The 12,470-nt window shown below is 43.3% G+C and overlaps 1 protein-coding gene across 3 annotated transcripts in view; it reads right to left on the bottom strand.

Annotated features, from left to right (window-relative positions):
- Positions 1-705: 705 nt before the first annotated feature.
- LOC119026056 (neuropilin-2-like) overlaps positions 706-12,470 on the bottom strand; it is a 103,369-nt gene continuing 91,604 nt past the window's right edge. For 2 of the 3 annotated variants that reach the window (XM_037110147.1, XM_037110148.1), the window contains 2 exons: positions 4,247-4,309; positions 706-2,749 (listed from right to left, as the gene is read on the bottom strand). In XM_037110147.1, coding sequence (XP_036966042.1) covers positions 2,421-2,749; positions 4,247-4,309 — 392 coding nt within the window. In that variant the 3' untranslated portion in view covers positions 706-2,420. Of the gene's footprint in view, positions 2,750-4,246; positions 4,310-4,359; positions 11,266-12,470 lie in introns of those variants that run through there. The other variant, XM_037110146.1, reaches the window with a different exon arrangement.

The following is a 12,470-nucleotide window of genomic DNA, read 5'->3' as shown; positions in this document are numbered from 1 at the left end:
TCTCAAGAGAAAGAGAATTAAACCTTTACCTTCTGAATCAAATATTCTTACTCAGCTCTGATGGAGCTCGGGATTTATCAGGACGGCGGCTTTATTAAAACTTTTCCACTCTACGAGACTGGACTGTGTGTGACCTTTTAATGAGTGGAGGAACACAGAAGATTTAATAACATTAGATAATGACTGAATCTGTCGCAGTCTCAGGAGATTTAAATTAAGCTGCTGTGCCTCGTGCGTAAATCTGCACATAGATCTCTCATAATGGAAAAACACAGTTACTGTTTCTGCCGCTGGGGAATCGCTGCAGATAGTGTAATTAATATTTTTCAATATTTGTGTCCAGCTTTGCGCCCAGTTAGACTGAACCTACATGCACTTGCACTGTCTCAAAGATCATGTAACAAACCATACTGCTATGAGTGGTCAAGTGTCCACAGGGTGCCTTAAGGTTTCCACCAAAACGTATTTAGCTGAGGCCAAATGGCGGCACGTGAATGTAATTCTTGGATCAAACAGCTGCACAATGTTGACCAAAAAATGTTCACGTGTAACCTGGACATTTGTGTTCAGTATAAACTCACCAGGCTTTAAATAATCTGAGCATAAACTTCACTAGTTTTTAGGTTCAGACATCAACATTCCTGCATGTAAACATAACCACCACCTCTCTCTTTTTCTCCCGTCTGTCTGTCTGTCTTTCTTGTGTGTGTGTGTGTGTGTGTGTGTGTGTGTGTGTGTGTGTGCATGTGATTCCTCCGGTTCATCAGTCTCTCCAGCAGCACTGGCCCTCCTTGATGGCTGTCCTCCGATACAGCGTATACTGTAGTTAGCTTAAGGCTCGATTGTGTGTCCAAGAAAGTCAACGGTACGATTTCCGTTCTTTCGTTTCCTTCCGTAAATCTGAGCGTCCTTCATTCAGGGGGGTGGGGGGGTGACGCTAAGAGCGGCGGATAAAAGGCAGGATGATTCATCACTCTCAGTCCGTTCTCCACCCGGCCTCTTTTAACACTTGTTCAGACCCCCTGTGCACATACACAGCTCTTTGGCAATCCATAGGTTGCAATAAAACAATCACTGACATTTTGTTCACACAGTGTCTGTCCATCGTTTCAGTCTGAAAAGCAAAAAAATATAGATATATACCAAAGACAAACCCTAGAATACTGAATCTAAAGCACGACTCCATAACAGCATGTTAGATTTAGATAAACCTCTGATTTTCTGTCATCCATCTTCCTTTACTTTTCCTCTAAAGACTGATAATCTGTAATGGAAAATGTGCCAAAATAGAAAAGGACTGAGGTTAACAGTTAAGACCATGGAGTCCAACACAACGCTAAAGAAAGTCTAAAAAAAAAAAAAAAAAAAAAAAAAATGGCGTAAGAGCTCTACAGGGCGGCTACGAACTGAAGCTGGCTTTTCATTACCTTTTATTATTTTTTTTTCTCCAAATAGACACGAGTCTAAAACAAAACAAAAACAGTCACCATTACTCTTCTATGCCACTGGTTTCACAAAGCGCAGACCAAGGGCAGACAAAGGAGCGAGCGGGCGCCATTCGGCGTGCTAATGGACGGTCGCAACTCACAGAACTCATATCTAAAAAACCTTCAGAAACAAACAATAAAAGTAAAAAAAGGTCCTTTTTTTTTATCATCCTCTTTTTCCTTCTTCGCCTTTAGAAATCTAGATTCTTTTGAGTTGATATCTGTTAAACTTCTTTTGTGGGGGGGATAGGCATTCGCTTGATATGTGTTGATTTCAGTCAAAAGTACCCACATGAAACGGTCCACTGGCGTCTTCACGAACACTCAGAAGCTGCAACTCTTTTTTTTTTTTTTGATTTCTGCATGCCGTCTCTATTGGCCACATTCAAATTCTGCCAAAGCTAATGCAATTCTCTTCTTCATTAAGAATCCCATCACCAACCTTTTTCACCGAACACCCAAGACTGTGCTGTCAATTGAGGTCCAAATGTCCAGATTGTCATGGGTGCTCTAGTCCGTCTCACTTCATCAGCTTCATTCCAGCGGCTGGTGGGTTATATTCTGTGGTAGATCTGTCATTCATATTCATTTATTCATTCCTTCATTCATTCACAGGCTTTTTAGAAATCGAGCAGGCTCTCTCCTGCAGGCGGAGGAGATATGGTACTGTAAGTAGGGGGGTTCTGGGGTCAGTTGTTCCCCCAGCTTAGGCCTCATAGCATGTAGGGTGAGATCAAGGTCTCATGTTCCCACTGGCACACAAATAGTTAGGGGAACTCTGGGCTGAATGTTACCCCTTTAGACATCAGAGCAGGATATAAGGTAGGGGGACACTGGGGATTGAAATAGTGCTTCGTTTTCATGTTTTCTTTGTCCAAACCGAGAACAAAATTACTTCTGTGTGGGGGAAATCGCGAGACGCGTCGCTCCCCCTCACGCCTCCGAGCAGCACCTCTGCTGGTTTATCTTCACTTTATGCTTAATCCCGTCGTACAGCTCGAAGTTGTAGTTCTCCAGCGTCGTGGAGGAGCGTGACGAGAGCCCGCTGTAGGAGCACGTGCAGTAGAGGAGCAGCCCCGCGCAGACGGCGCCCAGCAGGACGCCCAGGGAGCTCATCACGATGATGGTGAGGAGGATGGGGTCCAGCGTGTACAGCCAGGCGTTGTCCTTGTCTTTCTCTGACACCAGGGTGACAGAGGGGGGGTCCATGTCGGAGGAGGAGGGGGTGGAGAAGGGGGACGGCCATCCTGGGAAGATGTAGTCTGGAGAGAAGACGGGACATTTCAGGATATGTCGTTAGAAAACAGTTAGTGTTGTTGCATGTGCGTGCCTTCTTACAGCAACCAGTTGTACCAAACTGCTGTCATTTGGATATGAGGATGTATTTTTCCAAATATCCAGGCAACTATTGGTTTCCATTAACTTCCCTGAAATCTAAGCGGCACTAAAGTTTGGGTGCAGATTGATTCGAAATGTTTTTGTGATTATGACCGAAGCCATAATGAAACACAGACACAAAACAGATTAGGTTGAGGAGTTTTTGAATTTAAGAAATGGATCTAAGGTGCTTAAACTAGTTAAAAACAGTAGCATATTCCTTTAAAGTAAGATTATGTGACTTTTGCCTAAAAGCACCGCCTGGATAGAGTCATACTGTGATGTCAGACCTGACTCAGTAATGTACACATCAATATCTATCTTAAATTTAAAGCTAACAACAGCCCCCATTAGCTAGTGTCCATAACAAACCAAGTCAGGCGGCTGCAGCATTATTTATCTCAGTTAAAGAGCTTATAATCGCAAAATAGATTCAATTCTTCATGTTCAATAGAGTAAATGTGCTCACACATCTTTCAAAAGGCCACACGGTCACACTCTAAGGAAATTAGTTTAACCATTGCAGAGAGAAAAGTCCCACATTATGCCTGATGTATTCAAGAACGGCTAATTCTGCTAACCACAGCCCCGGTTGTTACCGACTTCAGAACTGTGAAAACATAATGAAACGAAACGACCGTAAAGGTGCTCTCTGGTGTGTTCTGGGCGTGTGCTGAAGTGTGCGCGTGGAGTCGGCACAAGCAATCATGCTAATCCACTTAATGAATGTATACACATGAACAATCCAATCCGCAATTAAGTACTGCATTTAGAGTGTTTTATGGAAGCACACACATGCACGCACGCACACACACACACGGGAAGCAGTAGACAAGACTGTAAACAGACTTGTTTAGTGATGAAAAGGCTGAGTACTCTTCTTGTTTCTGTCAAGGGGGCTGAGAGAAACAAGGGACACACACACGCACAAACACAGGAAGTAAACCGTGATCGTAACAGACAGATGTTTTCGAGGTGCCCAGGAGGAAGCTGTCTGTCTCACTTTGTCTGCGACGGAATATGAAAGAGGAGGAGAGGAAACATACACTAACAAACCTCACTCACACACACACACGCTCACTTTCAAATGCTCTCTCACACTCTGCCCTTGTCTGCCACACACACACACACACACACACACACACACACACACACACCAAACACACACCAGAGATCGTCTGTCACTGTTGCCACAGGCTTTTCTCCTTGTGGAACCACAAGTAAAAACGAAGCGCCACGAGCATGGCCCCCCCCCCGCTTAAAGAGCGATTCCACTATTCGTCGGGTGAGACTTGTAAAACAGCCAGCGTAGCCTCAGGGCTGAGAGGAGAGGAGAGGAGAGGAGAGGAGAGGAGAGGAGAGGAGAGGAGATAGAACCTCACCTCCGTCGATGGGCGGCTTGGGGTGGAAAACGTGACCTTCTCCAAAATCTATCGATCGAGGATCTGTTGAAAAGACAGAAAGACATAACAGTTTTAATTTCGACGATCCAGTCCACAATCTCTCCATCTCTTACTTACGTCAGCTTATAAGTTACATTTGTAGATGAGAATCAAACACAAACAGCTCAAAGAGTGAGTGATCTTCTTAAGCTGTCTGAAAAAATCAGGTAAGAGATCTGTGTCCTGTGCTCAGTGGATCGAGACATAATAACATCCAGGGTTACGTAACATTTAACCAAGACTACCTGGTTTCATTACGCGATAAGCATCATTGCTCTTTTTTTTTCCCATTTCTTTAGAAATGAAATAGAGATTGTGAGAGTGAGTCGACAGATAGAGAAAGAGAGAAAGGGGAGACTGAACTGCGGAAAAAGAAAAAAGACACACGAAGCTGTTTCATAGAAAAATACTGCTTTTATTACCTTCACATTCCTCAACAATATAGGTTCTTTTCATTCCAAGACCGTGAAATTCAACAAGCTAAGATACCACATTATATTTCTGAGGCAGGCCGGAGTGCAAGGCTGTGGAAGGGTTTGGAAGCTCAATTCTGCTTCAATTCAAGGAAATTGATATTATAATCCTCGTAAAAAGGGAGCGAGAGCAATATCTGGGCAGCTGATAATCATTTATTGCCGTGGCAAAGGAACCAAAAACACATTATGAAGTGAAGCCGTCATAGATATTCAAAAGACAAGAGGTGAAAAACTAATTTGGTTGATATGAAAAAGAGATAGGGAGCCTCATTTCCTCACTTAGATAAGGTCAGTTATTTTTTTATGAGACAATTTTAACACCTAGATTATAACCTTCTAAAAACAGCCTTCACAAACTTCTAACACTCTTCAGTCTGTAAATAAAAGTGATTCATACCTTCAGCTGGAAAATGAAAATATCTGCTCTCCACGGATTAAATATGAGGTAATTTCCTTGAAATTAAAGTGAAGTAAGTCAATCAAACCTTATTTCTTAAACACTGACTCAAAATTGGCTTCCAAACCCAATTAGAGAATAAAGAAAAAGAAGCTGACTCGATATCATTTCACTTTCAGTATTAGATCCACCAACAAATCCTTTGCTAAATGGTTTGCATTCGTTCTCAGATGTTTGGTTGTTGAGAATTTGATTATTTGAATGATCCGTAGTTCAATATTTAATTTTCTGGAAGTCAAATCCAGTCAGAAAGACAATCACAAAGTCGAGGTCTTTCCTTCACAGAGGCAGAGAAAGTGCACAGTAAATATAACAGTGATACCGCTGAAGCCAGGGATGAACGACTGAGCAGTTTACACAATCTGAATTAAACACTGACTCAAGTTCATCCCTCGATCTGATTGATAAAAAACAAAACAATTATCAATCATTAGAACATCAAATCAGAGAACAATCAGAACATCATCGCTCCATTTAATAAAAATGACATCATCAAGGTAGATTTTTACATAAACTCAACTTGTGGTTCTGCTTCACCCACAGAACGTGTGATCTGACACCGCTGAAACTGAGGGCGGAGAGGTGAAACTTGAGAAAAAAGACTGAAGTACAGGCGATAAGAAAATATCTGACCAACCTGTCAAACATCTCAGATCTCTTATAAACATGACTTCAAATAATGGAGACACATGTCTTCACCATCCAAGAAAATAAAGTAATAATAATAATAGTGGGCAGTTAGCCCTGAAACACAAGCAACCATGACACACGTGACACAGCAGTTCATGAAATTGTGACACTGTGTCTAAATTCATAGTCTGCATCCTTCGATGGCCACATTTGAAGGCCAATTACGTGCATTGCTACTATCCTTCGTGGCCTCACATATCCCAAGATTCTATGCGCCCGAAAAAGAAGAAAGAAAGAGAGAAAATGGCGACATCGCGTGGCGTAGATCGTCACTGTCGCGGGCCTGGGTGGCAGAAATCGTGACGCAAGGGTAAAACATCTGGTGACACAACCAGGAAATGCCCCAAAGGCTAGACCAACCCAATTTAACAACGGTTGACATGGTTAACAAGGTCTCTCTGATGGACTCGCCTTCGAAGACCGCACAGGCCGGGTCCGTCGAAGGATGCAGACCCTGAAATGAGACAGAGCAAGAGTCTTTGCATCCAGTCGGTACCTTAACCAAAGTGCTTTTGGTTAAGGTACAAACTGGATACAAAGACTGAACTCTGGTGTGTCACTCTTGGTGTGACCGTGTGCACCCACCATCCAACCCAACAACCTCCCAGTTTATAGATGGTGTTTATCATTGAGTCGAACTCTGTTGACAAAGACAAACCGTTCAGCTAGCTGAGCCTGATACCTGTGGTCACACTGGAAAATGTTCTATTTTAATGGAGGTCTCGCTGAAATGTAGCCTTCATGTAAAACCACGCTTCAAACATGCACATGAAAGCGTCTAATCAGTCGTCTCTCTCGTCTTCTGATCGTCTAAATGTGCGATCTTACAGCAGACCCTCCAGGCTCGCTCTAGAGTCTCCTTTCTCACAGTCAACTTAAATCACTGAAGGCCTTGACAAAAGATTAAATTACTAACAGAGAGATAGCAAAAGAAGCAGGACGGGAAAAAAAAAAAAAAAACAACCCTCGGACACTCTTTGGACGACCGTTGAACACTTTCTAATGATCCTGGCTTAAAGCCCTCGGGCTACGATCCTGAGAAGAATCATCATGCGGATCTGAAAGGAGATTAAAACTCCCTGTAGCCCCATTTTATCTCCACTGTCCAATTAGCAAAGAGTAGAATAAAAAGAGGGGTTTTTCTTTTTTTCTTTTTTTTTAGACAGGCAAAGACGCGGATGGCTCTTTGGCACCATACGCTGCTCCAGTGGAGGCCCGAGGACCTGTTAGAGTGCTTTCGCTTGTAATATTTCTCCAGGAAAACACAGGAGGAGGAGGAGGAGGAGGAGGCAGAGGGAGAAAAAAATAGAGATGGCCTGAGGGCGAGAAGTGCTTACCGCAGGGTTTTATGAATGCAATCAGCTCCATTAACTAATTAGAAATATTAAAGGGCCTCAAAGTAGCCCGTGATGGAAAAGGGGAGCGGGAAGCGGAGGGGACGGTTGATTTAAAAGCGCTGCATGAAAAGACGCCAGCACGTTTTCCAAATCTTGCAAAAAGTTTGATAGAGAGAGAGAATGAAGGGGAAAAGTGCACTGGCAGCACAACATAAATACAGTCGTATATCATTCTTCTATTTGAATCTCGGACTCACATTGATTGGGTTAGCAGCAACGAGGCTGCTAGAATGAGTCACATAATGTGTAAATCATACACGAGTCGATTGAAGTGGAAGGGAGAGGGGATGGATGTGCAAAAAAATGAAATACTTGTTGACTGAAGCACAAAAATGCATTTTATGAGGCACGAGTTGTTGAAGTAAGTCAATACGGAGAGCCGCGGAGCAGATAACATTTTAAACATGTGTGAAACAATGATTTAAAACGACTGAATCTTGCCGGATTCTTCGCCGTCTGTGTGCAGCGTGCCTCCATCACGCTGTCGATTCTGCCAAAAGACTTTCTTTCATCTGCTTTTGTGTTTGAAACAACCTGCCCTCCTCCTTCAGTCCTCTCCCTCCCTCAATCCAAACCCCAACCTGCCTCCCTGTTAGCCCTCCTCTCCGAGTAAGAGAGAAATCTATCTTTAGAAAGTATAGAGAGTCGGTTTTTTTTCTTTTTCCTTCTTCTTCTTTTCTTTACTTCTTTCATCTTGCTCCATCTCTGGGCGCATTCTGTGGAGGGAACGGGGCCTCGCTTAATGGGCCCTTCTCCTCGGAGAGATTTTGCTCTCCTCCATTTTCTGCCTCTCATTTTCTCTCCTGTGTTTTTTACTGGGAGGATTTGCAATGAAGGGAAGGAGCAGAATAGGAACAAGCAGAAAAAAAAAAAAGGGCTGGAGGATTTGGGCATGAACAAAATAATGTTGGGGGGGGAGCAGCACACAGCACAGGATGGTGAGCTATTGAGAGTACCACAGCAGTGCGAGCATGGATCTGAATAGAAGTTGAATCTGGGCTTCTTAAATCTAAACAAGGTTGATCTTTATCTTTTTTGGGTTTTTACACCATCTTGATTATTTGCACATAACATATCGATTTGCTTCACGTCCATGGAAAGTAGCCCAGTAGCCAGGATGTTATGTTAACAGTGAATGTTCCTGCAAAACGCAGATACATCCAAGGTTGACATGCTTGTTAGCCACCAGTTGCAGCAGGAGGTGGAGGGGAAGGTGGTGGCATCATTACATTCAACAAAGGCTGCAAAACTGAAGACTGGAGTCACACCACTGGATATTTTTAAGGACACCTAGAGACGTTTCTGTCTTTTCTAGTAGCAACAAAACCACATAGTGCTTCTATGTGGTGACAAAACCAGGTTTTTGTTCAACAGAGATGCGTTTTTTGTGGTGACCATAACTCACAGGAAGTCAGGCCAACTCCATTAATGACCATGGCAACCAAAACCGATATTTAAAGCCAAATCGTGATGTTTTCCTAACCTTAACCTTAACCAAGAGTCTAAACCTAACCAGAGTATAAACACAGCATTGTGATGAGACATGAATAGAAAAATCAACTGAAACAAATGCAGAGAAGTTATTTCTGTGGTTTTGCAGAAATGTACTCGCGCTTGGGTTGAAGCCCTGAAGCTGGACATTTTAAACAAGCGACAAATATTTTCAAAATGGCGTCAACTTGACAACAATTTGAAAGTCAAGAAAAGTTGTTAAGATCATCTCAGTGAACACAATCAACATGACTGTTGCCTTCAAACAATAGTCGATGAGTATAAAAAATAAACATTGTATTACGATTATACATCAAAAGCACACGTAGACTTACTGTAACGTGACTACAAAGAAAAAAATGTATGTTCAATTCAAAACCAGTACATTATCAACTCATTCTTTATAGTTAAAGTAATAAATTGTCATAAAATCATTAAAGCTTTCAATAAATGATTGTTAAAAAGCATGAAAGTGCTAATGTTGCTAAATAAAAGCATAAAAAAATGCATCATGTCACACTCGTCTGATTGATTTGTATGCAAACTTAACTGTTACCAAGGGAGAACATAAAAAAAGACAAACATACAGTTGAGGAAACACCAACAAGGCTGTGAAAGGGGGGTTTGACAGTAGCGCTGCACTGGAATCAGTCTTTTTCTGACAGATGACAGTGACTGAAATGATCAAAAGAGCTGACCAGTGATCCTGGATCAGTGGTTTTTCTAAAGGGCTGTCTCACAGTTTACAGTATGTTTGGTCTCACCTGTCGAACAGAAGAAAAACTCACAATTTCTGCAGCCAAGCGCACCACATTTGTATACGATGTGTAGGACTGAGCTCCTGTGAAGATTTTAAATTGCACAGACTTCGAAGAAAAACTGCAGCTTTTACGATACATATGACATTTGGATTTGTTTTCATTCACCCAGTCTAACGTGTGCAGGTCATACAAAGATGTTTAGTTCGAACATTAACAGACACAGGCATTGGGTTATAAAATAAAACCGTTTTAGAGTCCATTCATACTCTTAATTTGACACTGAGGCACTAACTTGTTACGGAGGTGAGGAGGTAATAGTCATAAAGCACATTTTTGAAAAACAAAAAAAGGCATATCAGGATGTAATGAAAGAAAAACTAAAAAAAAGCACTCAGGGTAAACACGTAAGACTTAGCAAAGTTTCGAAGTGTCCGTGCATATTGTGTGTGAGACGTTTCTGGGTCTAGCAGGATGCGATGCGAGCTGTCTCGTCCTATCTCCCCTCCGAGTAAACCAGACAGAGAACAGCACGACACCGATTCCTTCCCCAGACCAAAGGAGTCGGCCACGGTGGATGTGTAGCTGTCTATCCGTCACGGCTGGACGGGCAGCGCTAATTCCTCCTACACCTCTTTCTCCTCTGTTCTTAATCTGTCTCTGTCACTCTCACTCTCTCAAAGGCTAGTGGACGAGTAAACAGCAGCTTCGTTCGGGACCCAAAGAAATATCCTCTTCTCTTTTATGCAGCACACATTGTGACTTCTATCTCCCTGTACCTGGGTGTAAATCCCTGCTCTGTCTGACAGGGTATTTGGAGGCAGGTAGACTTATGGAGGAGGAAAAAATATGCTGTTACAACCCTGACATTGTCCACTGTTTTGTCCAGGGTCTTGTCAGGCGGCCAACCTGTGATATACTTGGTATTCCGATCATAAATCCATTTCATTTTTCAGGTTGGGGTGCAGCCGTAGAAGCTCTTAAGCATGAAGTTCCACTCTAATCTTGTTATCAGGCCCTCATCAGCCATCAGAGTTGGCAACCGCAGTTCTTTCATCAGCTCGCGCCACCGAGGGATGTAAAAGTTTGAAGTCAGGAGTTCATTACGCCGGCCCCAGCCAACACGGAAGTCGAGCAAAGGTGCATCCTGATTAGAAGTTAATTAGATCAGTCATCAGCGACAGGAACTGCAGCGTCTCCTCCACGTGGGTTCTCATCAGTGAAGAGCGGCAATTATGCTGATACTGCTGTTTGATCACAAAGCATTCCGAGAAAATGGGCTGTTTTCAACACTGGGAGTCACAGCCGTCGTCTTTCTCCAGTCGGATGGTGAGCATGGGGTCAAGACTCTGACCAGTACCTGGGTACAGGTGGTTTTGGTCGGGGCTGTGGATCAGATTATAGCTGAGGTTTTGGTTCTGGTTGTAGTTTTGGTGACCCTGCTGAATCGGATGCTGGCTGTTGTGGTACGTCACTGAGTGATGATGATGATGATGATGATGGTGGTGATGACCACCGCTGGTCTTCTTGGGCGCCCAGTGGTACCGATGGCGGCAAAGTATCACCACCACGGTTACAGTGACCAGCAGCAAGAGGGCGCCGCCTCCTGCCAACACATAGTACCAGTAGGCAGGGACAGGCTGCACCGCCACTGTGTCTACTGTGGGCTCCATCCCAGACATGGCACCCCCTGGAGGGCAGGAGGACACATTACTGGTTGGCACCATGGATGAGGGAGGCAGGCATGCAGGCCGCATCGGAGAGCTGTTGATCGTCTCATTGACCATTCGCTAAACCGCTCCCCCAGATAGCGATCGTCAAATCAAAGCTTAGCGACTCTAGCACGGCACTGCAGGTCTGTCAAGCTTTCTGCTGAATGATGTGAGCGGGTCTGTAGTAAGAGCGATACCTCGCATTTAAAGTACTGAAAACACGACGAGGGATATGGAAGTGTGATGCCGAATTCACATGGATGGAAGAAGACGGTAAAATGGAGTGAGGCCAGCAGAGAAAACCTCAAACGGTAACAGTAAGTTTAAATATTTTTACTTTTTGTAGGATTGGGTTTATGATCAGGAGTCAAGAGTGATTTGTTTTCAAGTTATGATATCTAAGTTAACAGACATAAATGACATTATTTAAGTTACGTAACTGACTTGACTGAACCTTATTTTAACACAAAGCAGGAGGTTTTGCTAGTCCTATCCAAACTATGGCCATTTGGCCACCTTATAACATCCCAAACCTTAAGTGAAATATTTGTGAGGAAGCTTAATTTTGAAAGCATAACCAGACGTTGCACCTGCACATTTGCTACCTTAAACACGGAGGACTTAACCCTCCAAACTGATGATAGAGGTGTAAGTAGAGCATCATAGCTTTAAGTGCTGTATTTGTTTATCCACCTGTAAATCAAGGATCTCCTGTCTGAAAAAGTATTTTGGATTGTTAGCTCTAACATCCTTATCAATGTAATCTGCATACATGATGTGTGAGAAGGGAAAGCTTGACAGGCCTACTTACAGGAAGAGCATGGGACTTAGTGAATGGTCAATAACTGCATCAGCGAGCTGCAATGACTCTGCCTGCCACATGTAAGATCAACAGCAGGCAAAGAAACAGGCCGGCAGCTTCTAGACGTAGCTCGCTTTTCGGTATTTCGGCACCCATTTGCATTTAAAAATCTTCATTCTCTGATGCGTATATGCTCTGATTGTGCCGATTTTACTCGTAGTATCCTCGGTCGATGCAAACGTCACAAGCATTAGCTGCACATTGACACGCAGAGGCTCATGCCATGCGTTCGGATTTCAATCAGAGAATGCAAAGCCTTGATTATGCAGCGACTGGCTGATTCGGACAAAGGGTGGGGAGTGTTAAGTGGTTGTATTCGGT

The sequence above is a fragment of the Acanthopagrus latus genome, chromosome 9, assembly GCF_904848185.1.
Source record: "Acanthopagrus latus isolate v.2019 chromosome 9, fAcaLat1.1, whole genome shotgun sequence".
NCBI classification, from domain to species: Eukaryota; Metazoa; Chordata; class Actinopteri; order Spariformes; family Sparidae; genus Acanthopagrus; species Acanthopagrus latus.
Note: the sequence above shows the minus strand (reverse complement) of the source record. Positions and strands in the feature narration are given on the sequence as shown.